Consider the following 24297-nt stretch of genomic DNA (forward strand, 5'->3'; position numbering starts at 1 on the left):
CTATTAAATTCTTCTACCTACACAATTAAAACATGCAAGTAAAGTCCAACAGACTACTCTTAGACATTATGTGATTAAGCATCTTTTAATATTTTTGACAAACATTGTAAGCATGACCAGAGTGAACAGTATATATTTGGAGTATGCCCAGTGATAGACTTGTCACTGAACTACCAGTTCAAGGAAACCTATTGGCATTTTAATTTCCTTCCCAGTTGAGCCATAGGATGCTGAAGTGATGATAGACCAGGATATGTTCCAATAGTGCCAAATTCTAATCAAAACTGAAGTTGTGCGTTACTAGCCAAGGCAGAGGCAAACAATTACTCAATTATTTTATCATACACAGAAAGCAACTAGTATTGAACAAAGTTTGGTCAACAAACTAGTTTCACTTACTTAATAATCTTTTTCGCTAATAACTCAATAGGCACAACAGTACCAGTGAGCATATGAACTTTAAAATGCACAATTGCCACAGACAGTTGACTTGAATACAGTAATAGTGTTGGTAGCAGACTTAGAGACGACTTTTAGATTCTGACATTGTCAAGTGATCTTGTATTTCTGGATCACCTAGTCATGCACTAGAGAGGAATTCCACAGCAGTCTCCTTCTCTTCAGTTAACTCCTTAGCAGTCAGATCCATCTTCTCACGAGAAAAATCGTTAATAGGAAGACCTTCAACAAACTTCCAGGTCTTGTCCTGTTTGGGGAAAAAGAAAAGCCCTCCACGTGAGAACAAGCTTCACTCAGTGTGCACAAAGGAAACTTTACAGTCTACGAACTACAGAGAACTAAATGTCACCTTTGAAGAGAATTTTCAAATTGGCTAATTTAAAACTAGCTTGCTCTTAATGATGTACAACACTGAGTTTGTACCTTAGTAAAGGTGGTAAGCATTGTTCACAGCTAAATGAAAAATCGTATTTTCCTGCTGTTGGATAAAGATCTGAACTTGTAAAAGAACCGAGTAAGACCGCTTTTTCAAACATGATCTATGCAGTCAGAAAAAGTTTACAACAAGTAGAAGTGAATTTTGTTTTCAAAGAATACTTCCAGAAGTAGCTAGTCATGTCAGATTGCTTTGCTGTACTTATTTGACAACTACTTCCAAAACAGTGAACAACAGTCCTCTCTGTGACAGACTGCTAAAACCCTCAAGTCCCAGCCACTGCAGTTCCATACCAAAAGCACTGCTGTTAAAGAAGCTCCTTTGACAACTTAGCTAGGACTTGCAGAAAACACTTAGATGTAAATACAGACGAGTTACCTTGATCACAACAGGGAATGAGTATAGCAAGTCTTCAGGAACACCGTAAGAATTGCCATCAGAAATGACTCCCATGGAAACAAATTCCCCCTGAAAGAGAGAACAAAGATAATTTTCTCACTGCTAAAAGTAAGCAAAATTTTAACTTCCAATATATTGCACCTCCTGACACAGACTATAAGAGAGTTTGATTATTCCCCTTCTCAACACACATAGATGCCTGAGTTCAAAGACACTGGCATGTAATCAAAGCATCAGGCAAACAAGGACTTACTCAAGAGTTACATCTTACCGCTGGAGTGCCAAACCAGATGTCCCTCACATGATCACAGATAGCTTTGGCAGCTGACATTGCACTGGACAGCTTCCTAGCCTTTATAACAGCTGCTCCACGTTGCTGAACAGTCTGCAATTAAGAAAATAAATAAATTATAAGCAGCAAAATCACGGTTTGGTCTAACTGTTGCTAGTGAATGCCATACGGAAAATCCGCCTTCCAAGCGTGATTTAATTTCATCAGTCAAGATGCTCTTCTATCAGTAAACGAACATGGCATACAAAGCAGAAATACTATTAGAGTTTTGCTAAGACAAGAACACGATGGAATATTTTAAAGGCTTGCTCACTTCTTTATACCTGCTTTACTGTTAGCAGCCCACTAACTTCTCTTACTAACCAGATCTTTCAAGCTTTTACCACCAAGAGACTTCAAGCATGTCAATAGTAACAGACTTCTTAGAGCCTCATTGGGAATTTGGGTTTTTAGCTGAATGCCAACATGAACTTTTGATGGTCTCAATCCTATGGTACTTAATGCATAAAATTCACATAGTCCCTGAAGATTCCTTCAGCCCCTCCTTATCTTAGCCAAACTATACGAGCACAGATCAGCATTACAATGTACCTAGAATGCAAAACCAGTATCTTGCTGTACTTTGCATGGCCAAGACAGGATCAAGGACATGTCAATGAGAAACTCCTGTAACAGGTTTCTGCTTACACACTGGCTCATGAACCTTGGTTGCTATTATACAATCATTTTTTCTTTATCAGCAAGCATGGAGTAGAATAAGTTGTATCCAAATCAAGATAGGACAGAGCACAGTCATGTGTCAAAACACACCCCAAGCCCCATACTAAATGTGTCTTGGCTAAGAAGTAGAATTTGGCTGTCAACATACCAGTAACACTGCAATACCAACCAATGGACATCTGCTTGGAGTCATGTTGAAAGGTTTTAGTAATTCTCTTCCACTTTATATTGCAGTTAGGTAGGCTGTTCTCTGTCTATTACTACCATTATTTTGTTTTAATACCTTCACTTATTACTAACCCACATTAAAAGACTTGCATGTTTTCCTTTTTTTTTTTTCCTTCAGATTTTTGAGAAATGTTGATGATGAGGCCATAGATTATGATTTGCGGGAGGGGGGAACGGGGTGCACCACACACACAGCAGGGAGGGCTGCTAGGCTTTTTGGTGGCTGGGTGGGAAGCAGCCTGCTTCATCCACAAAGCCACTACAGTGAGCTGCCAATAGTGCTTGTGCGTCAGATGAGTTGCGCCTAAGTTATGACCAAATTTTTTTTTTTTGTTGAATCATTTGAGCAACCTAAGTGGATTTTTCTATCGGTGTTTACACAAGTTTCATAACGGCTTGAATTTTCAAGAGCAAATAACTGATTAAGACAAGCTATCTGAAGATGATTTACTCTAGATAAATGGATGTTCTGACACAGGAAGAGCTTGGTGGACTAAGTCAGTTAGGTATATAGTTTACAGTTTTGTGTGAAGTTAGGAGAAAGCAGAAGCACAGAAGGTTCTTTTTAAAAAAAAAGAAAAATCAAGATCTTACCAGGATAAAGTCTCCCTTCAGCCAGCTGTCATCTTTTATCGCTTCATAAACTCCAACTTCCTTCCCTTTCACATTTACCTTCGCATGGTTAACATCTGGATATTGAGTGGAGGAGTGGTTGCCCCAGATGATGACATTCTTCACATCATTAGAAGTCACACCAAGTTTGAGAGCAATCTAATTGGAAATTAAAGACATCCACTGTATTAACTTAAACTTCTCAATTCACAAACTTCTTTGAAAGTGCTGCTCTGTTTGTATTTAGCAGACACAACAGAAAGCATTCTACTTTGAAAAGGTTCTTTTTACCTGAGATTTAGCTCTGTTGTGATCCAAACGAGTCAAGCAACTGAAGTTCTCCTTTGGTATTGATGGGGCTGACTTTGATGCAATCAGGCAGTTGGTATTTGCTGGATTCCCAACTACCACAACCTTGATGAAGCATCAAAAAATATACTTAGTCAGAAATACTGTTTTTGCAAAACAACTCCTTCAAGTGAAATACAAAAACACTGTATATAGGGAATGGCTTTGCCTTTGACACAACAATCTCTTGGTTGTGTCCAACATGATTGTTTTATAAGTGTTGTTCATAGTCACTGAGTCTTCTGTATGCGCACAGAAAAAAATTCTAGCTAGGTATTTCCTTTACAGTTCGACAAATGTGAAAGAACAAGACTTCCAGAGAGATCTGCACATTGACCCACAGCCTGAATTCAAATTCCATGCTACTGGATGCATGAAAGCCACGATATATAGATACTAGTCAGTCAACAGGAAATTCACTATCACCTTAAAAACTGTTCCTAGACTGGCTGTCACTGCTTTATATAATTGCTTTATAATTAGAACAGTTGCTTATCTCAATGTTCATAGGCAGAAGTAAAATATTGCCTGAACTTAGATTGATTTATTACAATGGGAAAACCAATTTTTATGCACCCTTCATCTACTAATATGCCTCAAATGATTAACGTCTAGCTCCATATAATCTCAATCACACAAGCTAATCCACAAACCTTCCTTTGTATTTCCCCCTTTTGAAAATAAGTTCAGTAAATTTTCCATTACTCTGCAATAGTTATATTGATAGTTTTTATTCCAACTGTATAAAGCAGCAAACAAGTCTTTAGAAGCAGTAGGAAGTCCATCAGCAGAGGAAGTAGACATTAAAAAGTCAGTTACAAAGCACAGTTGGAGTTTGGGTCCGAGATTAAGAGCAGTAGGAGAGCAGCCACATGATCCCATTAACTGTGCTGAAGCGATCTGAGAGAGAACAATTAAAAGCTTCCAATGTTCCAAAGACCAAGTCACAAACAACTAAAATAAAGCCAATTTTTTGTGCAACTGTAATTCCATATTGACACTGAAGTTAAGGGTCATTATGTTAAAGCCACAGATGGATACAAAGTAGGCAGCTGCATGCGGATAATACAGTTCTCCCAGAGAAGAGAGGACAAGCAGAATACTTTTTTAAAATATAGGCTTTTATTTATTAATTTAAGAATTGCTGGTAACCACTCCAGAGTATGTGTGGAATATAGCGATACATTCTAAGACTTACCTTTTCCACTGAATGAATTAAGAACTAAGTCATCTACCTATTTAACATACCATATCTCAAACCTTGACTGTGGTATATTCTCCACGGCTTAAGAAAAGGAATGCCTTCACTGAATAGGCTCCACCTTGCACAGTATCATTTTACAATGTATTTAGATCTCTAAATAACTCACTAAAGAGTTAATTTTTAAAATTCAGTTTCTGTATTTACCTTGACAGTCTTTTTGGCATACTTGTCCAAAGCTGCACCCTGAGACTTGAAAATTTTCACATTTGCTTTGAGTAAATCCTTCCTCTCCATGCCCTCTCTCCTCGGCATGGAGCCAACCAAAATTGCTATGTCAAGGTCTTTGAATGCAACTTCCTCTTTGTCTGTTGGAATGACCTCTAAAAAAAGGAAAGGGGAAAACAAAAATCTGAGTAAGATAAATACTTATGGCAAAGCATTAATTGGATTATTCCTCAGTTCATAAATAATATTTAATGCAATCTGAAAACAGCAGCACCTTTCCTTTCCAAAAATACAAATACAGTAATTTGGCCTTAAAGCCAAAGATTAAATACATACTAGTCAACAGTTTCTATATACAAATATTTAAAACTATAAATTCTAAGTACAGGAGAAAGATGTATGTCAAAATATACCTTTTGTTTCTCTCTAAATACATACGTGTATACATATTTATAAATACATATGCATACACGCATACATATATATGTTGCTCTTCACTGTTGCCAAAATAATTAATTTACAATGTAAAGTACCAAGTACCAACATAAATGAGGTTTTCCTTTACCTTTAACAACAATTCAAACTGAAGAAGGTTTGATTTGTACAAGAGCTGGAAGGTACATGTTCTTCAACTAAGTACTGCAATAATTACTGTAGCTTCTACTGGCTCCCTCTCTTCTGCTTGTTTAGAACAGATGAACTTAACTTGCTTATGTGACTTGAGGAGCAATTTCTCAGTTTGTCTCTTTATGAAGAAGGTATTTCTAAAGAAAAGCTTTTTCATTTGGTAGAAGCATGTAGCCATAGCCAAAGATTCAAAGTTATTTCACCTTTAGGCCAGAATGCAATGTATATGTATATGTAGAGGTTAGTGATGATTTTTTGTACATGCTAACTACCAAGGTTTAGATTATGTACACCAAAACTCAGATATCTACTTAGTCAATTGATGTACTTCATGACACTCTTTCTAGCACGTTGCCTAAGTCAAATGAATTTAACTTCCACAAAATATAAAACCAAGAAAAGGATCGTCCAAATATTTCTTCTGGTTATCACCATTTAAAGAAACTTATAAATCCAGTAGCTATGTTAGAACATCTTGTTAAGTATACGAAAACATAAGAAAAACTTGTTTTGTCCACCTCTCAGCAGTGGCAGGGCACAGTCTTGCAGCTCCATCACTACACCTTCCAGAACAGTCATCATGGGGGTGATATCCAGCAGCACAAGCACAAGCGGCTGTAAAAGAACAATTGAATGTGAATTGGTCAGTCACCTGCTTTGAAGATTAAGTTTCTAGCAGATAACAGGACAAATTATCTAGTGCAAGGGGTATCAACTTCAAATCCATTTACACAAGCTGTAAAACTTCTCCACAAACAACTACATAAGCTTGCCTAACAGAGCAGGACTCATTTTTCCTAAAGAATAAAGTGCTAGCATATTGGTAAAATTGAGTGCCTACAAAAAATAAAAAAAGCCTCTGACAGCTCTGTAGAACTCGGCAGTTTTGATACTATTCATTAGTGCACAGCAGAGAGGAGTGAAAATTCAGTTGACATTTACCTGTTCTTTGCCAAAGACATCTCCCTTGGCAATACTGTAGAGCAGCGAGTAAGCAATCTGCCCAGCGGCTCCAGTCACCAGGACTCTGATAGGTTCACCCTGGAAGAAAGTTGGGAAGACTTATCCACAGCCACACAGTGCAGGCTCACACCACCTCAGAGCAGTAAAAATTAAGTTACTACAGAAATAAGGTTATTTAACCTGGATGATATCATGTGCCTAAATGTGGATCAAGGCCAGCTCCTGGGATCACGCTGGAACCACCAGCAACTTCTCTACCTGCCTTTACAGAAACAAACCACGCTTTCAAAAATATCCCCAACAAGAAACACTCCTGGAAAAGCTCCTAAAACGCCAGGAATGACAGTCTGAAAAACTCTGTATGCCTTTTAACAGTGCTATTTTTTTTTAGCATAAGGTGTTTGCAACACGTACCCACTCATTAGACTACCCGCTTACACTTTAACCTCACTGAGACATTTCATAAGTTGTTGCACTTTCCCAGTTTTCAGATTCTTACAATACTGACGGTTGATTTTATTAAGCATTTTGAATGCTTACTTGCAACCAAAAACTTGCTGAATGCCATAAGCCAAGGGATCTGTTGGACTTATAACTAATGCCTCTCTAAACTGTTACACAGCAATTTAACAAATCCACAGACAAAAGCTACATTATGGACAAATAAAGACATTAATAACCCTGATATAACTGTCCATTATCAAAGTAACCAAAAACTCCAAAAAGACTGGGAGAACACTGTGCCAACATGCTGCTATATTGTAACTAAGAACAACAACAAACAACAACCAGAAGGCTTACTCAGCAGCAAAAGTCCATTTTGTTAATCAGAACCAGAACACTGGGAACTCCAGAGGCTAGTTAATACTGAAAAGGCAAAACCTGCCAAAGGCTGTTGTTCATAATCTGATATTCTTTAAGCCTGCTTTTTGCATCTCCCTTTTTCCCTATAGGCATTATGGCTGCGGTAGACTATGCTAAGACAGGAACAAGCAGACTCTGACCAGTCTGCTGGAATTACACACTCAATTTTTTTCAGATAATTAAAAGATGATTGTTCAAGTTACAGACAAATCACTTTACACATTTAATTATGTCTGAAGCGATTTAGTTGCATACTGGGTTACATTACAAAGTACAGCTTGCAGACTACAGGCAGTTGTTTCGCTTAGCACTGGAGAAGCTGCAGCTAAAATACCGAATCCAGTTTGGGGGCTCTGAATTTTAGAGGAATGTCGAAAACCAGGAAGGGTCCAGACAAGCATGACTTGGATGGCTGGAGCCCAGCTCTCACGTGCTGTAAGATGACGCTGAGGAAGCTGCACGTAGTCTGGAAAGGTAGAGGACACAGGGTGCTCCAACAGCAGCCTAGCATTGCTTCGAGGAGGGCTACAAAAATAACACTGCCAAATGCTTCTTGGTAATGGCAGATGGCAGAAAAGGAGGCTACAAATTGCAGCTTGGAAGGTTCAGCGTGGACATTACGAGAAAAATTCTTGGCTAAGGGGGTACTGCTGCACTGGAACAAGGTACCCAGAGAGTTTGTGCAAACTTCACCCTTGGTGGCTTTCAAGATTCAGATGAAAAAGCCATGCAATGCCCAATTTAGCAGCAGTAAAAAAGATTTGCTGTCGGGCTGCCGTGGACAACCTCAGAGCAAGACAGAGGTCAGACTGGATGACCTCTAGACATCCTTCCCAACAACATTCCTGCTATGAATATTTATAGGGAGATAATTTAGGGATTTGAGTATATACTCCCTGCAGTAGTTACCAGCCAAGCACAGCTGCATCAAGCTAGCATTAGATAACCACAAAAATGAGGCCACCCAGCAGCCATCCCATTCTACCCCATAATAGATAAAATGAGAGCAGAAGTGATGAAGTTACTACTCCTGAACACACAGATGTAGAACTCAACGTGACTTCACCTTTGTTTTGCATTACACTCTTCAAATATTTAGTTAAATAGCTGCCAGCTAAGGTGTTGAACTGCATTATTTTCTTTCGAGCCTGTCCTACTGGGAGTCTCAGACCTCACCAAAATGATGTGAAGAGAGAGGAAGAAAGCTGAAAATCAATTCTTCCCATTTTAAAATCTCAAAATTAGTTTCAGTGCACTGTTCTAGAGTAGGGAAGTTATACCCTACAAATGTACTATAATGTCTGAATGATGATGGGCAGCACAGACTAAGCAGGTTTAGCTGCCAACATTTCCAGGTGTTTTTAAGGAGACCCTACATTTTATTTAAGCAAATGGAACAATGAACGCCGTTTTAAGGCAGCTAATCATATATCAGTTTAGAAAGTAAGTACTGGAAAAATTACTGCGTTGCAAGAACTTGGCCTGGTAAAATCCTGTCTCAGTAGCATATAAAAACAGATCCTGTGTTACACGTTCTACGCCAGAACTCAGGGCGAAAACTGCCGAACGCATTTTCTTGGTGTTACATGGTAACTTAAATCAACATTGAATTTGACATGAGAATTTCTGCCGAAATAGAAGACTAAGAAGTTAGGCTCTTTCTCCTTCACAAACTGTGAGCCAATCTACGCTGGTGTCACAGAAGGTGAACAAATTCAACAAAATTTTTTTCCACTATATGCTTTCCACTTTATATGTTATTGGGATTTAAACATTAAAAATTTTAATAAATCTACTAACATTATGGTGCATATTTAGCACAGCAACAGAACAAGAAGATAAAAATGCCAGAGGTAGGTCTATTTTTTCCTGGGACAGACTTAGCATTTAGCCTTGTTAAAAAACCCTCAGTCTGACGCAGATCCACCCTCTCAAAAAATAATGCTTGTTACCATCCTTCCTGTTGTCCTCCCTCTATTTTGGGCTGGAAGAAATGCGACAGCTAACAAAGTGAGGAGTTCTTCCTATTTAGTTTTTTCTCTCCAAGCCCTCAGTATGTTGGATTAACAAGGTTAAGTATGTTGGATTAATAAGAGTTAACTCTTCCTAGAAAACTTAATGTCACATCACATCTAAGAACTGGTAGCACTGAGCATCTGAGGCTACTTTTGGAGTAGGGAGCTTAGAGAAGAATGCAGCTCTCGAGCTGACAGCTTCTCTGCATGGCAGTTGTAGGTGCCACACATTTGTGTTCAGGCACTTTAATCCGTGACTTGGCTCCTGCGCTGGCCTCCAACAAGAATACTTTCATGCGTTGGTAACTGCAGAGGTGACCTTTATTCACCCTCAGGTAGACATGAGCTAGAGAAAAAAAATATAACAAATCTAACTGAGCTATTTAATTCCAAAGTTTTTTCCACTCTGCGTAAATCAGATATGTAATTTAAGAGTTTTAAGAAACAGAAAGAGAACAATCATAAGAAGGAAGCAAAAAAGTGTAAATATTGCAACCCTAGATATGTTTGTCCTAATGTTCTAGTTCAACAATCATGTAGGATCCCCCCGCCTCCAAATCATCACAGATAAAAGTGAAGATTCTGTTACCAAATGATGAAACTGTGGGTTTAACACCTCTCCCAATCCAACTTTGGCTTAAGAACTCTATGCCTAAATTATCTTTGTGATTACTGCTGACCTAATATAATGACCTGTGATATCAGCAGACCTAAAATATCAGTGCCATACATGACAATAGCACTACAGTGCAAAACAGATCAGCAGGTTACAAAGTTTGGTTAAAGAGCAATATTAAATAGCCTGCTATATACCAGGTGTGGAAAGGAGAAAAATCTACGGCCTGTTTACACTACTCATGGACTTTGCATTACTAATTGCAATTACTAAAGAACTGAATAAGCATTATTGCTGCTGAAGTTTACTTTCTGTAACACGCCATCAGCTTTGCATTATTCCTGACCGTCAATGCCAACGAAGCTATCCCACCTTGCTGACAAGAATGCTTCAAGCGTACCAGTGAGCTTAACTAACCGCACTGCCTTGGAAACCTGGGGCCTCCCTTTGTGCCCCCAATGCAGCAGGGAAGCACTCACAATAAATCTGTCTGGAAATGCGGCAGAAGGAATCAAGACAGCCGTGTACTTTAGTAACCCAGCAGCGCTGTGGTTCACAGACAGAGTTCCAAAGGAATTCTTTCCTTCCCAAGTGACCTTCAGGAAGGTGCCCTTAAAAATTTTTTCCGTTTCATTTAGCTAACAGCGGTTGCATCAATAGACAGAAGATTTTGTTTCAGAGGTTTGAAGCCTTTGCCCAACAGCAGAAGAATACCTAGAATATTGAAAGAAAGAATGAAAAGAGCAATACTCTGAAGAGTCTGAGCACCAAAGGAACATCTTCAACTAGGAGATCCTTTGGAGACCAACAACCTCATGGCAGCCAGCATTTTGAAAGCTCAAGTGCAAAACAGAACATTTTGACTTGAGGTCACTCCTGACAACAGATATATTGAATAATAATAATAATAATAATAAAAAAAAGTAGAACAGACAAAGTTTACAGACTTATGTAATCTTAGGATATAACTGGAAAAAAAAGGCAAGTTTCAGGTCACGCAGACATCTTTTTTGTAGATAAGTACTAAAATTAAACGTTTGAACGAGAAGGTATAATGGCTAGGTGAAAAAGCGAAAAGAAATACTTTCAAGATTATAAAGGAAAGCAAGGTCTCTGTACAAGATGCATGCACACGTGTGCGTGTACATACAAACCCAAGCACTCCCGTTCATCCATGCACCCTCAGTGCAGAGCTGGAGAAGCTCCTTGACAACTTGCAGAGCCTAGCAAACCCCCTGGACCTCTGACAGCACGCAGGGCCGAGACCCGAGATGCGAACACCTCGCCGGCATTTCTCCTTGACAAGACAACCGCAGCGGCCCCTTGGACGCCCCACAAAACCGGCAAACGCTCACTGGCTTTGGAAGCGAACGCGGGGCCCAAGCCGAGGCGAGGGCTTTGGGGAAGCTCCGGGGACCCGCCGGGTGCCATTCCGCGACCACCTCCGCCTGAAGGAGCGAGCCAACGGCCCGCCAACGGCCCGCCAACGGCCCGCCAACGGCCCGCCAACGGCCCCCCAACGGCCCCCCAACGGCACCGACCATGGCTGGGAGCGGCGGGCCCGTCAACCTCGAGGTCACCTCTACGGCGCGACTGCGACCGCCAGCAGCGCCGCGCTGAGGTACAGAGGCAAGGGGCGGGGCGCGCCGCCCCGCGCAGCCGCCCGGGGAATGTAGTCTCGCGTCCCGCCGCCTTCCGCGGGTGGCTGCTAAGGAGGAACTACAACTCCCAGCGTGCCTCGGGGCACGCGCGCCAGGCCCCCCGACGCTATTGGCCCACCGGGCCCGTTCATTGAGCGGACGCAGCTCGGGGGCAGCAGGCGGCGACTGCGCATGCGCGCCGGAGAGAAGGGGGACGGGGGCTACGGCAGCGCGGAGATTTGCGCATGCGCCAGGCTTGGGGATGGGGCGCGAGGTATGCCGGGAAATCCCCGGCCTGGAAGGAGGGGGGACGAGGTCACCGCGCGTGCGCAGGCGGCGGGGCTTCGGTGGTTGCTAGGTGACGGGCGCGCGCGCGAGAGACCCCGGGGCTGCCCTCCCCCCCAGTCACCTCAGAACCTCCCCCCCCTTCCCTCACAGCCGGGGCCCCGTCACCGGGCTGCGGGCAGTTAAAATAATAAAACCATAAAACAATCGGCGTGGTCGTGCTTTGTTTGGGGAGGGGGAGAGGATCCAGCCTTCTGTCCGTGCCCGCAGCCGGGCCGGCGGTGGCACAATTGATGTTCTCGTCCCCGGGTCCCCACAGGGCTCCTCAGAGGACAAATCCCATAATTCAGCCCAGGCTCGCTCGTCCCAACGCTTTGCGGCAGGATTATGTGTTAATCCTATTCCAGGCTTCGTAGGTGATTTGGTTTTTAATACTCCAGGCAGCGCGCAGGCTGACATCCGTCAGTTTCCCCTCAGGGAGCAGTAAATTGCTCCTCCAGGGCAGCGGGTGTAAAATGGAAATGTTTGTGCTAGTCGTGCAAAGTGTGCTCATTTTTAGCAAGTCTCATCGCTAATTGTCCTTATGCCACAATTCCAGGCTTCCTGTGGCTTGGCCGAGACTTTAGCTGAACCTCTGGCAGCTTCTGACGTACAGAAAACTGCGGTGTCAGAGTTGGAAAGGTATAGTTGTGCTCAGTTTTATTTTAAATACCAAACTCCTCAACACTGTACTGACTTGTACCCGTTATTAACCATACGCTTTTACCATGAATGAAGTTTATACCCAAGTTCTGTGCTGGGGGTGAATTTCAAAGCTAAATAGCTGCAAGCAAAGCTGGGCTCTGGCTTGCTGTGAAACACAGAGAAGCCTGTTATGTAGAAGGGCCCCTAGTTTCAAAACGTATTCCCAGAGCTTCCTAAGATGCTTTACACTAGTGGCTCTAGTATTTTTTTGCACCCAGACATTGTACAGACTTAATTATTGCTATTTAAGATTATTTAAGATGTAAATTTACATAAAAGCTGGTGTGGACCCACATAAGGTAATTTCCACTTGCTATAATGAGTTCATTTTAAGTTGATTCCTTATCAATTTTCAGCTAAATCAATGTAAGCATGCTGTAAACTGATTTGCTTGTCAATGTGGCAGATTATATTGGTTTAATGGATTTCAGTTAAGCTAATTAAAATTTATTCTGTAGGTAAGGATCTGTTTTCATTCTCTGTCCTCTTCTGTCCAAGCTTGTGCTCCTTGGCTTATTTGTTAATAAAGGTAACATATGTAGTGTTGAAACTGATTTGTCAGAGATGTGTATATCAGTTTATTTTAAATCTGTTCCTTTTATAATTAGTCCCAGATAGTGCAGTCTTAAGCCAATTTAACTCTGTCTTTTGTGCTGACTTAACTGAAGATATGTTAAAGTTTTGCCTTTTGTGAATGTGGTGTAATTTTCCTAGTTAGCAAAATATAACAATTCTGCAATTTCCTTTTTTCTTGGCTTAAATTTGTTTTATATTTGCTAGGCTTTTATGTCTTCCAAGCAAAACATAACTGCACTAATCTAAACAAGAGGAATGCGAGATGCTTCCTTCTTCTCCATCTGTTTTTTACACCTTTTTTTTCCTGATATTTATTAATTTTTAAAATCCTCTGCTTCTGGATATAAACCTTTCTGGCGTTCTTGCCAGGAAATGTTGGTTCTTGGTCACGTTCCTATTGCATTTAGCTCATGTCATCAACTTCAGATTGTCGTCACTGCAGGAATCTATGAACATACAGTGTTTGAGTTTCTGCATCCCATTCTTCCAAATCCGTGTGCTCTTTATCTTCAAGAGCTGTGATGTATTTGATTTCTTTTTGTTGATTTATTAGTCTTAACACCTTTTCAATGTTTCCGATATTTTCACTGAAAATTTAACACCATTTTTCCCGATCAATTTTGTTACAGTATTCAGATTTCCTCCAATTTGTTACTGTCTCATAGTTCTCTTGCCACTGTTTCATCTTCTATTTTTTGAGATGGTGAGATGTTCATGTAATTCTTTAAAAATTCTTTAATGCGTCCCCCATATTTTATTAATGTATATCTCTTAAGTAGCGCTTGCAGACAAAGAGCTGTGTAAATGCAAAAAATTAAGTGCAAAAGAAGTAATGGAACTTCAGCATGCGCACAGATTGGACTCTAAGATGATTCTTGAAATATATTTTACAGTTTTTTCACTCAGTAGAATTGAATTATGTGGAAATTGGTGTAATTAAACAATGCAATTAATACTCAAGATGTTTCGATCTCCATCTTGTGAGGATTAAGTATTATTTCTCAACGTGACTATTAGTTTTGAAGGATACTCTTCCAGAATTCTATGTTTTATTTATATAAGTACACATATATATATTTCAATATTTTAAAATAAATTATTCTCTGTTAACAGGCGGCTGTGTTCTTTATATTTTGGATCAGATTTTCTTTTTCTTCATTGCCATCTATAGAAATTATTGAATTATTTTGGGTAAGTTTTTACATTCATTTCCAATAATTTGTGAAGTTATCTATTTATTTTCTCCATTTAGAATACAGTTATTCTTTTACCTAATGCACTTGCTTACAGTTTTTATACAAAAATGTGTCTCAGGTAGCTAAACCTATGTGATATAAGTAATTCCTGAATTGTTTAAGACTAAGTAAAAAAAAAACAAAACTATATAATTGCTGCTTTCAATCCTAGAAATAATAGTAGAATTTGAACAATTTTGGAAGCCTACTCTCCATTATGATCCAAGGGAATAGTAAAGGATTTTTCAGAAATAAAGTGTTAAAAAAATAGTGAAAGGAGATTAAGAGGATCAAAACCTGTTTTTTTAAAATTATGAGAAATCTGTAAGTTTTTAAAAAAGATAAACATGTAGATATAAGCAAGAGCAATAAAGATCTTAGCTTAGAAAATGAAAATAGATAAGTTGCATAAGGAACTGATGTTTTTGTACAAGATTTTTTTTTTATTCCCAACTCAAATGTCCAATTCTTCCTTTTTCACTGTTCATTTCTAACCTTCAGTTATGTGATACTGTACAGGTATTAAATGGTGTGAAAAAAGTCAAGTATCTAGACATTCTTCTAATAACCCTGACTTTATTTTATATATTTTTGCTGTGGTTCAGAAAACTTTCTTAAGAAGTTTTACTTTCTATCTATGGAACCAGTTTGTTTCATCCTGTAGCTTCATTTTTACTTAATAGTTTGGGTGTGCTTTTACGTAATTAGAGGTAATCGAACATTCATTAAGTTATTTATAAAGCTTCCAGTATGTTTTCAGTAGGTGGATAGGATGCCATGTAACATTCTGTACTCATGTGCCTAGTGTGAAGAAACAAATGACGTATAACGCACTTGTAACGTCTATTAGTAATATTTATGAGCTATTCATGAGTTAAATCTTAACACAAATTATGACCAGAATGTTCTTTTTTGTTGCTTATTTTTGTGTACACCACCAGTACAAACACCTGCTACACATTTGACAAATAGTCTTCTTGGTTTCACTCCTTTCACGTAGCAGAAATTTGTATTTTTCTTGATTATGCAGAGACTATGTATCAGCAGCACAGATTTTCTGCTCACTAAGGCTGACATGTGGAGGTTGACTGTGCTTTGTAACTTGGGTGAATTAGGTACTTCGTCCCATAGTAAGTGAGCTGTGGTGGTAGAGGTTTTTGCAAACCATCAGGAGATGGGAAATGGAAGGAAGGGAAGAGTAAGAGCATCCTTTGCAAGCAGGAGAATGGCATGAGTATGGCAGAAGTCGCTTTTCTGTATTTGTGGTCTGGCTCTCTCTGTCAAGCAGTTTTCCAGAGCACAGAAGCTAACTGTACATTAGTGACAAAAACTGCAAATCCATAATCAGGACATCATGGATTCTATTAGCTATTTGAAATGCTTGCAGTAAAGAGCATCTATTTTTTTTCTGTACAGATTTATGAGCATAATAAAGCAACTTAATTTGGAAATGTGATTTCCCATTTAAAATCTATTGAGAAGAATGTCAGATTAGGGATTCACATTAAAAAAAAAAAAAAAGCCACTTAGGCATTTATCACAATAAGTGGTACATTTCTTTGTGTCATTTTGTTTTTTGAGTGTTATGAAATTGTTGTGTTTATGTAGTGGGTTTCCAAGGCATATCCATAGCATCGACGTTTTTGAGACATTTGAATGAAGATTATTAAACCGGCTTGTTTTAATACATTGCTGTTCAGTAAAACTAACAGGTTAACATGCTACCTGAAAGCATATGAGTAATTGTAAATCTGTTGCTGTTGTTTTTATATAAACATTGGAAAACTATTGCTATTATACAAAAGTTTTTTCATTCCCTTTCCTCTAGTTTTATAAAACATAGTAAAACTGTTGATGTGTTTTAAATCCAATCAGAAGAGTAGGTTGGTTTTCCATGGAATAAATTATCTGAGTGACAACTGAAGTTGTGCAAAATCAAGCACGATACTCTTAAATTAATTTATTACAACAGTTTTAAAAACAAACAAACAAACAAAAAAACCCCACATTAAACCTCGACATTAAGCTGGTGTCCATGTAGTTTTTTTTCAAACAACATAAACATTTAATCAAGTGGTAAAACAGGTTCTACTGAAAATCAGTGCTTAATTTTTCTCATAGTGATTTTCTTTGGCATTTGTTCATGATAACCTGATAATCAAAGAATAACTTTTGATACGAAAAGTTACCAGCCATAATGGTTACTTCACATTTTTTAGACTCAGTGCAGGTGGGTGAGTCCATTGGCTTTGTTTATCCATCCTGTCCAAATGACTGATGGATGCTCTTCTATGTTGAACTGTTCTCATTATTTCCGTGAATTATGAACACAGTGTTTATTTAAAATATTTCAGCTTGTTACACAATATCCCTTTGTATTTGTTTCTGTATTTGCACAGAATTAAGTTATTAATAGCTATCATTATGCAGATTGAATTTCTCTCTTTTAAGAATTATTTTAAGTAAAATATCAAAAGAAGTATCCAGGAAGGGAGAATGATGGCTTATGCTATTGACTCTTAAAAGTTAATTTTTTAAAAAAATCAAACCTTTACATAAGGGAAATACCAATAGATGTTACCATAGTTAATATTTTTATCTTAATGACATTTTTTCTGTGTAAAACATAACTTTTAAAACAAGAGTTGATCAGTAAGAAGTGTAAGAGCAAGTTAAACCCTTTGTTTCCTGTATGGATGTTTTTTTCTGCAGCTTCATACATCCATTTTACTATCTGGCCTGCGTTTGGAACCTTACCAAATTGATTTGTAAACAGCAGCAGAGCCTATGGATGGCTTTAGTGTTGCTCTTAGTAGTGTTCTTATTCAGAGTTTTAAATGATGTGTGAAGAAAGAAAGAAGAAATTGTATTTATTCATTCTGCTCACGTAAACCCAAGTACTCAGTTTCTGCACATGCTTGCCTACGATCAGTTGCACACTGTAAGGCTGGACTGCCTCCATCTCTTGATAAAAGTGAAAAGCCCTTGGATCCAGCTATGTGGCACCTAGTGGCTATACCCATGCTGCGTAACTTCAGGTTTCCCATGCCTCTGAAACATGCAATATACATTGTTGGTGGTGGTGGTTTTTTTTTTTCAGTTCAAAGTGTCAAAAGGGGCTGTGCTGGACCCCATTAGAGTGGATTTCTTATAGCGTGAGGCCGAGGATCAATGTTACAAACTTTTGAGCATATCACAAAGGCAATTAGAATTGCGTTATCTTGCAGGGATGGTGTTGAGGAATTATTTCATATGAACTTGTGGTAGTCATGCTTTCTGAAGCAGTGTTGTGAACCATTTTGAGGGGAGTTAAAAACCTTGCTATAGGAGAGCCAAGGAGTGAATCAGTGTGTGCCCAGTATGAATGATAAGGGATCCATGGCCCTGGAACAAAATCAAGAGCATCCTGCACATCATAGTGTGGACACAAATGATGGAAAAGAAAGTAACCTCATCTTTGGGTGAAGAAAGCTTCTCCATGAAGCAATCGAGCAAAGGGAATCATGATTCTGGTTAATTTTTTTTCTAGTTTGTTTCTAGAGTGATACAGCTGCATCTTTTTCTTAGCCTTAATTTGCAGCCTACTCTTAGCTCCTGAGCAGCCCTGGTAATTCACTAACACATGTATGGTGAAAAAGTTGTAACTTAACTGGATAAAAGCCTTTTGAATATTTTGAGTCCTATTGGAAAGATGTTACTCTTTCAGGATGTACTTCTATATACTTTTAATATAGGCAAAACCATGTACATTTATTTCATGGCAGGTAATCCCATTTATTTACAATAATGGGCCGGCTACTGTTTCAGTTGAATTCTGCCTGACTTAAAAGAATATAAAGTATTGCTATGCAATGGCCTTTTCCTTTTATAGCTGTCTGGCATCCAGGGTCTAGCCTCAGTGTATTAGGCAAGGCAGCTAGAAATACGCTACAGTTAAATTATGGGTTTGAATCTCCAGGTGGTGCTTGAATTCAGGGTTGAAGACTGTAGAAATTAATTTTGCTAAAGCAAGAAACAACAGGACATTAAGCTACTACGCCAGCTTTAGATGTATGCTTCAAAAATTTTTTGCTGCTCAGCATTATTCAGTAATCTTTAACTCAAATTGCAGGAAATATTTGAAATTCCATTCTAACAATATCCAACAGAGAATATTAAAGAAGCATTAAATTTCAAATGCCTGAGGGAAAATGTTCTCTTGCAACACCATGGGCATTTGGATCTCACTAGTATATGCAGTATTATAGTCTAATATTATGCTTTGCTTGGTATAAAATGAAAGCCCAATTTTAATTCTATCTCCAAAAGCTTGGCATACTGCAGTGAAAAATAATTTATTTGAATGTTGTTTTTTAATACATTGCAACCAACTTTAAAGCTTCCTTATATAAGACTCCCGCTATGGCTTTTTGTAATCTAACTCTTCATTAAAACTTCAAATGTACTCCCAGAGACTTATCTCAATGCTTTCCTTGTTAATTTAGAAGCTGTGAGATCCCAAAGTTACTGCAGAAGTTTTCCCTCATTGTATGCGATTTTTCTCTTAAGACAAAAGTTTAGTATTTTATAGTATCTGTGTAAATACATAAAATTCCCAGAGGATGAATACGCTCCTAAGGGACAGGTAATATTCAAATACAAAATGTAGTTTAATGATACATCTACACAGTTCTGGGCGGGTTAATTTGTCAAACCTGTTTGTGAACTTAACTAAAAAGGTGCTGATTAAACCTTTAGGTTTTTATAGTTCACATATGCCATGTTTGATTGCAAAGCTATTTCGGCAATGAGTCCCCAGCTTGCAAATTCCTTGGGAGAGAGCAGAAGAGTAATTCCAAAACCTTTAGAGAATCTCTAACATAAATATATTTCTTATCCTATGTTTTAAGTATCTCAGTATTTGGCAGAGTAAGAGTGTTTCATTTCTGCTGGAAATTTAAGATCTATGCTCTTTGGAGAAACAGTGGTTTGTTTTGTTTTGGTTTGTTTTTTTACCTGTAGGTGACTTTTTTCCTGTTAGTACTTTTGACTGACATAGACATGAGCAGTGTCCATGCAAATGTCAATATTGTGATATTTCATACCTGCTCAGAGTTTCATGGTGAGCAGGTTTTTTTAAACAATAGTGGACCAGTTGCCTGTGAAAGTGTAGCATTACGCCTTGCCTAATAAACCAGATGGGAGGAGAGGGGAACTTGTTTTAAAGGCTTAGAGACTGCCGAGAGAATTTGAAAGAAGAGTGTCCTCCAGGTGGTTTAAGATGCACGATAAATGCAGTTTAATAAACTTGCCTTTCATCATGTGGATGCTGTGACTGTGAGTGCAGGTGTACACGTATATCATGTATACATAATGTATTTGTACAATGAAGCTATGCGGGACATGAATTAGTGGAACTTCATTCATGTTACCATTAGGCTAACTGTAATACTAGACTGCACTCTTGCCAAATTAATCAAGCTTTTTTGTAACAAAAGCTACTGGAATACTGCAGCCCTGCTGCGAGATCTTCTCTCACTGCTGGAGGCTCCGTGGCAATACTGGTGGACACCGCGTGCCTGCTGAGCTCCTGTTCTTGGGCTCTGAACAACCACGTACATTTTCGTGGCAGCTGAGGCCCACTGGAGGATGATGGACTGTTTTTCCATCACAGTTGGTCTCATGCAGTTGTACCCAAACTTCTGTGCCAATAGAGTGAGACTCTGTCTTGCAGATGCAGTTCCATTGTGCGAAGTCTGAGAGAGACTTATCTGCTTGAATTCACCTCCTAGAAGACAAGAACATCCACCTCAGGGCAATAAAACCTGAGTACTCTCTAGCTTTTCATGGAAATGACCAAACTCTTAAAAAATGCACTTTTAGAGAATATTCAGCTTTTTTGGAGGAAAGCTAGATGGTTCTTTAAACGTTGAGCATGCCTTCCCTGACAAATGGAAGGCTTGTAAAATGCAGTAGAAATTATTTTGAAAGAGTAAGTCTACGTGGACTTCAAAATTGGTCATGTTACATGGTTTTATTTCCAATTTTATTGCCTTTTTTTTTGTGATTGTATTTCTTTGCCAATGGTTATATGAAGTGACTGCTCTTTAAATAATAACATAAAGAAAAACAGAAGCAAACGTGAAGCTTAATGTGTGCACGAAGCTATGTCAGCACTTTCCTACCTGAGCTACGTATTTCAGTGGGTGCTTACCAATTCATCGTTCTGCCGTCTTAGCTCTGATGGCTTGGCCAGCTTGTCCCACGAAGCAGAATGGTGAATGGACAGTCTGTAACATCATGACATGTGAAGAAGCTGGCACCTTTTTTTAAGTATTGGTAACATTTAGGTACTTCAAGGAGTTGCATTCCTTTGTAAATAGCATTAATACACTCAAATTGAAACAAAATTCTTTGTGATGTAATGGCAGTGAAAGAGGTACAGCTTGAGACAGAATTTATGTGAAAGCTCAGATTGTTCGTTAGCGCTGTGCTGGCAAAGCTCCATACCTGTTGGGAGTCCTGTTAACTTCATTACAGTTTCAGGTGGCTGCAAAGGTCTCTTCATGTGGAATTCAGTGTAAGATTAGTACTGGAAAATTCATAACACAATTCATGTGGTAAAATACAAAATTCAGACTGATAATGAAACAGTGGCATCAGTGGCAGCTTCCCTGGAATAATACTTAAGTAGTAAGTGGAACATATTCCTCAGGGGATTATTTGATTTCAGAATAACTTGATTAATTGACATTTCATCAAAGGGAAAACTGAGTATTAGGTTCCATAAAGAACTAGCTGGAATAGCTTCTTTAGCATCCGTCAGTGATGTTGTTTGACTGTATCACCTTTCTTTCACAAAGTTTTTTTTGTTTGCCTTTTTTTTTTCTGGGTAGAGGTTTTTTGGTTTTTTTTTTTGGTCTCTCTCCTTCGCAGTATATCAAGGTGTATACCTTTTCAGTGCATGACTTAGCAAATTAGCTGCACTGCTGTCATGCTTGTTTTCTGAATCTGATTGGCAAATCTGTGCAGTACGTTCACTTCTGGTGCACAGCTGAAATTCCTTGTGGTGATCTTGAAATTATGCAAAATATGCAAGTAGTCGAACATTCCTTAAAAAGCAACCTAGAGAACACACCACCTGTAATGCCAGTGAATAAATGACAACTTCGGCATGAATTTTCTTGTAAAGTATGGGCTGTGCTGAGGTTACTAGTCAATCTGAATTCAAGGTGATGAGAGTGCCAACATTGCATAGAGCTGCAGGAGTGGCATACCTGTGAAGGTGCTGCTGCTTGATTTTCAGAAGATGACATGCTGTGAATTTTAAAACCCCCCAGTCATGGTTGAACTGTAGTAAATGTCATTTTGTAATTGAGGCCATGTAAGTTAGTTATTCTACTTTTATTACTAACTTCATTTAAAAAAAAACTCTTAAAAAATTCTTTGCTGGGATCAAAGAAATGTAATTGCCATGAAAGGAAATACAATATTTGGTGAATGGAACAAGGAAGCAGAAGAATTAAAGCTCTGCATCTTTTTCTCATGTATGTAGTAATCATCATCTGTTTCATGGATTAGTATGGAGATTATGATGTTGGCCTTCTTTTGAGGACAGGAATAGTGACAATGGTGAAAATACTGCTGCCTCTCTTAACATGTGAAGGTGGGTGAAAAGGAAGTATCATCACACAGAAGTGTAGCAGCAGACATAACTTTGAGCGACCCCGACTCAGACAAAGACTTTGGGAAAAGAAATCCGCAGGTAAAAGTGAGAAGGCCTAATGCTATATCAGTCATAAAAGATTTTTGTAAAATAAAGACTTATATACAAATACAGAAATCACTTAGCTCTGCTTCCCACAGCTGAAGCCATTTAATGGTTTGGTTTTGCACTGACAGTACTGTGGAAGATTAAACTTGTGTGTATGAGTTAATTTAATCATTTATTTTATAGCTATAGAAATAGAAATAAATAAATGTTGCAGCTAAATAGGCAGGTCAGTTAGGGCTCTCATTTGAGAGAAAAATCATTCCAAATTAATGGGAATTCCAGAATTAATGCATTTTTAACAATGTCCTTAATAAGCTAAAATGATTCTATGATTCTAAGTCTTTGAACTGATTAAAAATGGCAATTATGATCTTTCGTCGTGAAAAATCATACTCCAAAAATTGTGAGTGATAAAAAAATTCTTGGGAATATATGGATTTACAGAATTACAAACACAAGGACAAAGACTTGAGAGTTGATACAGTTTTTATTTTTATTTGAATTTTTCTCACTTTTCTATTTTTTTTCTTTTCCTTTGGAAACTCTGCAAGATCAGGAATTTTGCAAGTGGTTGGCTGATCCTGTAAAGGCATCCTTACACAGCTAGCTGCAGAACTACTGTCATGTAACAGGGGGTTTGCACAGTACCATTGTTTCCATTATTTTGCCACTTACCTTTGTTGTAAGTTGGAGTCAAATGAGAAATGGGTTGGTAGGGAGAACGGATCAAACTGTGAAATGATTGGTAATTAAAGGATATGCACGATGCAGAGAGCAGACTTGGAAGCCATGAACACACCACTTGCACTTTTAAAAATTCTGTCTGATTCCTTTCACTTCAATTTTCCTTTTTGCATGATGTTAAGGTAAAAAGTCAAGCTGCTTTGAAAGCTCAGGTACTGTCTTCAGGGAAGGGAAGAGAAAGAGCATGTACCGTTTTGATGGTTGTTGATAATTTGGGGCTGCCAAACCAATGCTATTCACGCTGACATCCTGTCTTTTCAGACAATGAATTAATATATTGGGGTAATTAAAGACAATTGCTTGTAATAGCAGAAAATTGCTATAATTGTTTTGTTTTCTAGATAACAAAGCACGTTTATAATTTCTGTGACCGCATCCAGAGTTTTACTACTAGAATTCACAGAGAAACCATAAACAGTCATTGTTCTGTTATAGTCTATGTCAGTGATAAGAATTTAACTCTATTTTATTTAGAAGTCAGCCAGGCCAGGTTTCATCCTTACATCAAACTGGTCGTATGTATTAATCACAGGAGAATCTTTCTAATAAATGTGCCTTATTTTAAGCGAGGTTATTATTTCAAGTGGACTGAAGAGGTCTGTAATGGTCTGATTCCTCTCACCCCTTGTTTTTTTCATGTGTTTTCATGTTTTTTCACATCTGCTGATTGCAAATCATTACTTTTACTCATTACTTACAATTCTATATTACTTCTAAAATTTAAAACAATCTTTCCACAATTTCTTTTGAAATCTAGACAGGGTGTGATGCAACCAAGAGGCGCATTGGATTTTTAGTAACCTCGGAAGTTCTAACAAAAGTGCAACTTTGCCTCTACCATCGGATTGCTGTTCCTTTAGGCTTCCTTTTTCACTGAAAAGGTTCATCAGTGTAAATAGCTATCATTCTTACAGAGGAGATTCATATCTGTGTTTGCTGATCTTTGATGCTTTTATTGGTTTAGAGATCACACATAGTGAAGTTATATACACACTTGACGGAGAATTAATAGTGATAATCCTGATATTGTTCATGCTAATTGTACCACGACCAGTTTCCTTGTTACGTTACGGACTCGTTCTTTTCCTCTGGACTGTTGCAAGCTTTGTCAGTGTCATTTTGGGGTTTGTACATAATATTTATTATTTTTAAAACATTTCACTCATTGCTTTAAAAACATAAATATTTTACGTTACATAACAATTTCTGTTTAATTGCAGCTTTTTATTTAAAGCATTTTAACCATCTCCAGTTTTGCCTGTTAGCAAGGTCTTTTTTATCTTAAGAAACTAAAAGTGAAAGACAAGTAAAT

At 38.4% G+C, this 24297-nt stretch overlaps 2 protein-coding genes across 6 annotated transcripts in view; one reads left to right on the forward strand and one right to left on the reverse strand.

Annotated features, from left to right (window-relative positions):
• Window positions 1-66: 66 nt before the first annotated feature.
• MDH1 (malate dehydrogenase 1) lies at window positions 67-11705 on the reverse strand. 2 transcript variants are annotated; one of them, XM_048048379.2, is made up of 9 exons: window positions 11550-11705; window positions 6493-6591; window positions 6069-6165; window positions 4903-5078; window positions 3438-3560; window positions 3129-3305; window positions 1566-1679; window positions 1274-1363; window positions 67-706 (listed from the first exon to the last, which is right to left on the reverse strand). In XM_048048379.2, the coding sequence occupies exons 1-9, from the start codon at window positions 11550-11552 to the stop codon at window positions 581-583; spliced, it is 1005 nt and encodes a 334-aa protein (XP_047904336.1). In that variant the 5' UTR covers window positions 11553-11705; the 3' UTR covers window positions 67-580. The 2 variants fall into 2 exon arrangements, with proteins under 2 accessions (XP_047904336.1, XP_047904337.1); XM_048048380.2 differs by lacking the exon at window positions 11550-11705 and adding an exon at window positions 11364-11382.
• A 6-nt stretch (window positions 11706-11711) lies between these two features.
• Window positions 11712-24297, forward strand: part of WDPCP (WD repeat containing planar cell polarity effector) — a 151937-nt gene continuing 139351 nt past the window's right edge. For 2 of the 4 annotated variants that reach the window (XM_048048377.2, XM_048048372.2), the window contains exons 1-3: window positions 11929-12006; window positions 12532-12614; window positions 14367-14444. The gene's annotated coding sequence lies outside the window, so the exon portion shown is untranslated. The other 2 variants (XM_048048375.2, XM_048048373.2) reach the window with 2 other exon arrangements.

This window comes from Anser cygnoides, chromosome 3 (genome assembly GCF_040182565.1).
Source record: "Anser cygnoides isolate HZ-2024a breed goose chromosome 3, Taihu_goose_T2T_genome, whole genome shotgun sequence".
In the NCBI taxonomy this organism is placed as follows: domain Eukaryota; kingdom Metazoa; phylum Chordata; class Aves; order Anseriformes; family Anatidae; genus Anser; species Anser cygnoides.